Source organism: Scomber japonicus, chromosome 23 (assembly GCF_027409825.1).
Source record: "Scomber japonicus isolate fScoJap1 chromosome 23, fScoJap1.pri, whole genome shotgun sequence".
NCBI lineage: Eukaryota > Metazoa > Chordata > Actinopteri > Scombriformes > Scombridae > Scomber > Scomber japonicus.
Window position 1 is genome coordinate 25,868,128 of NC_070600.1, and position 1,586 is coordinate 25,869,713.

A 1,586-nucleotide genomic window follows, 5' to 3' on the forward strand; every position below is an offset into this window, starting at 1 on the left:
TCCGCCGTACACTAGATGTCATCTATCTATCTATCTCTCTATGTCTCTCTGTCTCTCTCTCTCTCTCTCCCTCTCTCTCTCTCTCTCTCTCTCTCTCTCTCTCTCTCTGTCTCTCCTCTCTCTCTCTCTCTCTCTCTCCTCTCTCTCTGTCTCTCTCTCTGTCTCTCTGTCTCTCTGTCTCTCTCTCTCTCTCTCTCTCTGTCTCTCTCTCTCTCTCTCTCTCTCTCTCTCTCTCTCTCTCTCTATGTCTCTGTCTCTCTGTCTCTCTGTCTCTCTGTCTCTCTCTCTCTCTCTCTCTCTCTCTCTCTCTCTCTCTCTCTCTCTCTCTCTCTCTCTCTCTCTTCTCTCTCTCTCTAGTGTGTAGGATGCGGTTTCAAACACAGCCATTGTGTGTTTGAACCTGGCAGCGTGTTTCTACGGCAACCCAGAACAGACAAACCAAACAGATCCGCCGTACACTAGATGTCATCTGTCTCTCTCCCTCTCTCTCTCTCTCTAGTGTGTAGGATACGGTTTCAAGCCTCAGACTTATGTAGACCTCATGGTGAGTTACAGCTGTGGATCAGGAAGTAGAGCGGCTATCCGCCAATCAGAAGTCCACATGTCGATGTTTCCCTGGGCAACATACTGAACCATCAGTGTGTGAATGTGTAAAAGCTCAGTACTACTGTCTGATGATCAGCTGTTACTTACTGATGTGTTTCAGGGCTGCGGTCCAAAGATCTACAGTTTCATCCGTGGGACGAAGCAGCTGCAGGTTTTGCGTTTCCTGGGCGTCTCCATCGGCGTGGCTCAGATCCTCGCCATGGCGCTCACAGCTCACGCTGCTCTGGGCGCTTTATTACGGACGCAAATCCCCAGAGCTGGACTCCACGCCGCCGCCCGCCGGCAGGAGCAGACGACTCCACCCCCCCCTCAGGTGAAGCCTCACAGTCGGGCTGCACCCGCACTAGTAAAGGCTGGACTAATCCACCCAACACCAGCACCAGCAGCGCCGCCGCCAAGCTGGGAGAGCACCAGTTTGAGATGGAGCGGCTGTCGTAGCGGTGGCAGGACGGAGCTGCTCTGGTTTGGTAGTTTATCGTAACGACTCCTGATCAGGTCCTGGTCTAGTCTTAGACATCAGCTCAAGTCCTGGTGTGTTAAAGAGTAAATCTGTCCTTCAGGTCTGTTCAGGATCCGTAAAGCCTGCTGCTGGTCTCTGATTCAGGGTCTGGTTGTGTCATGTGATCAGTACTGAAGGAAATGAAAGACTAAACTACCAAAATAAAAGCAGAGTTGGGATGAAGCGGAACGATCCTTTAATGAGATCAAGCCAGGAACTCAGGCGACGGTACAAAAAGGGACGGAGACTCTGAGACTCTGAGACTCTTAGGGACTCTGAGGGACTCTGAGGAACTCTGAGGAACTCTGAGAGACTCTGAGGGACCCTGAGAGACTCTGAGAGACTCTGAGGGACTCTGAGGGACTCTGAGGGACTCTTAGGGACTCAGAGTCCTGCAGGAACCCGATGGACTCTGGTTCTTTGTGTTCACTGGACGAGCAGATTCAGCACTAAAGGAAACGACCACTCACAGAGACGCAGG

At 52.0% G+C, this 1,586-nt stretch overlaps 1 protein-coding gene across 1 annotated transcript in view; it reads left to right on the forward strand.

Moving 5' to 3' along the window:
• tspan12 (tetraspanin 12) overlaps nucleotides 1–1,240 on the forward strand; it is a 9,145-nt gene extending 7,905 nt beyond the window's left edge. The window contains exons 7-8 of the mRNA XM_053313845.1: nucleotides 707–1,073; nucleotides 1,167–1,240. Of these exons, the coding sequence (XP_053169820.1) occupies nucleotides 707–1,073; nucleotides 1,167–1,240 (441 nt within the window). The remainder of the gene's footprint in view (nucleotides 1–706; nucleotides 1,074–1,166) is intronic.
• Nucleotides 1,241–1,586: the final 346 nt, after the last annotated feature.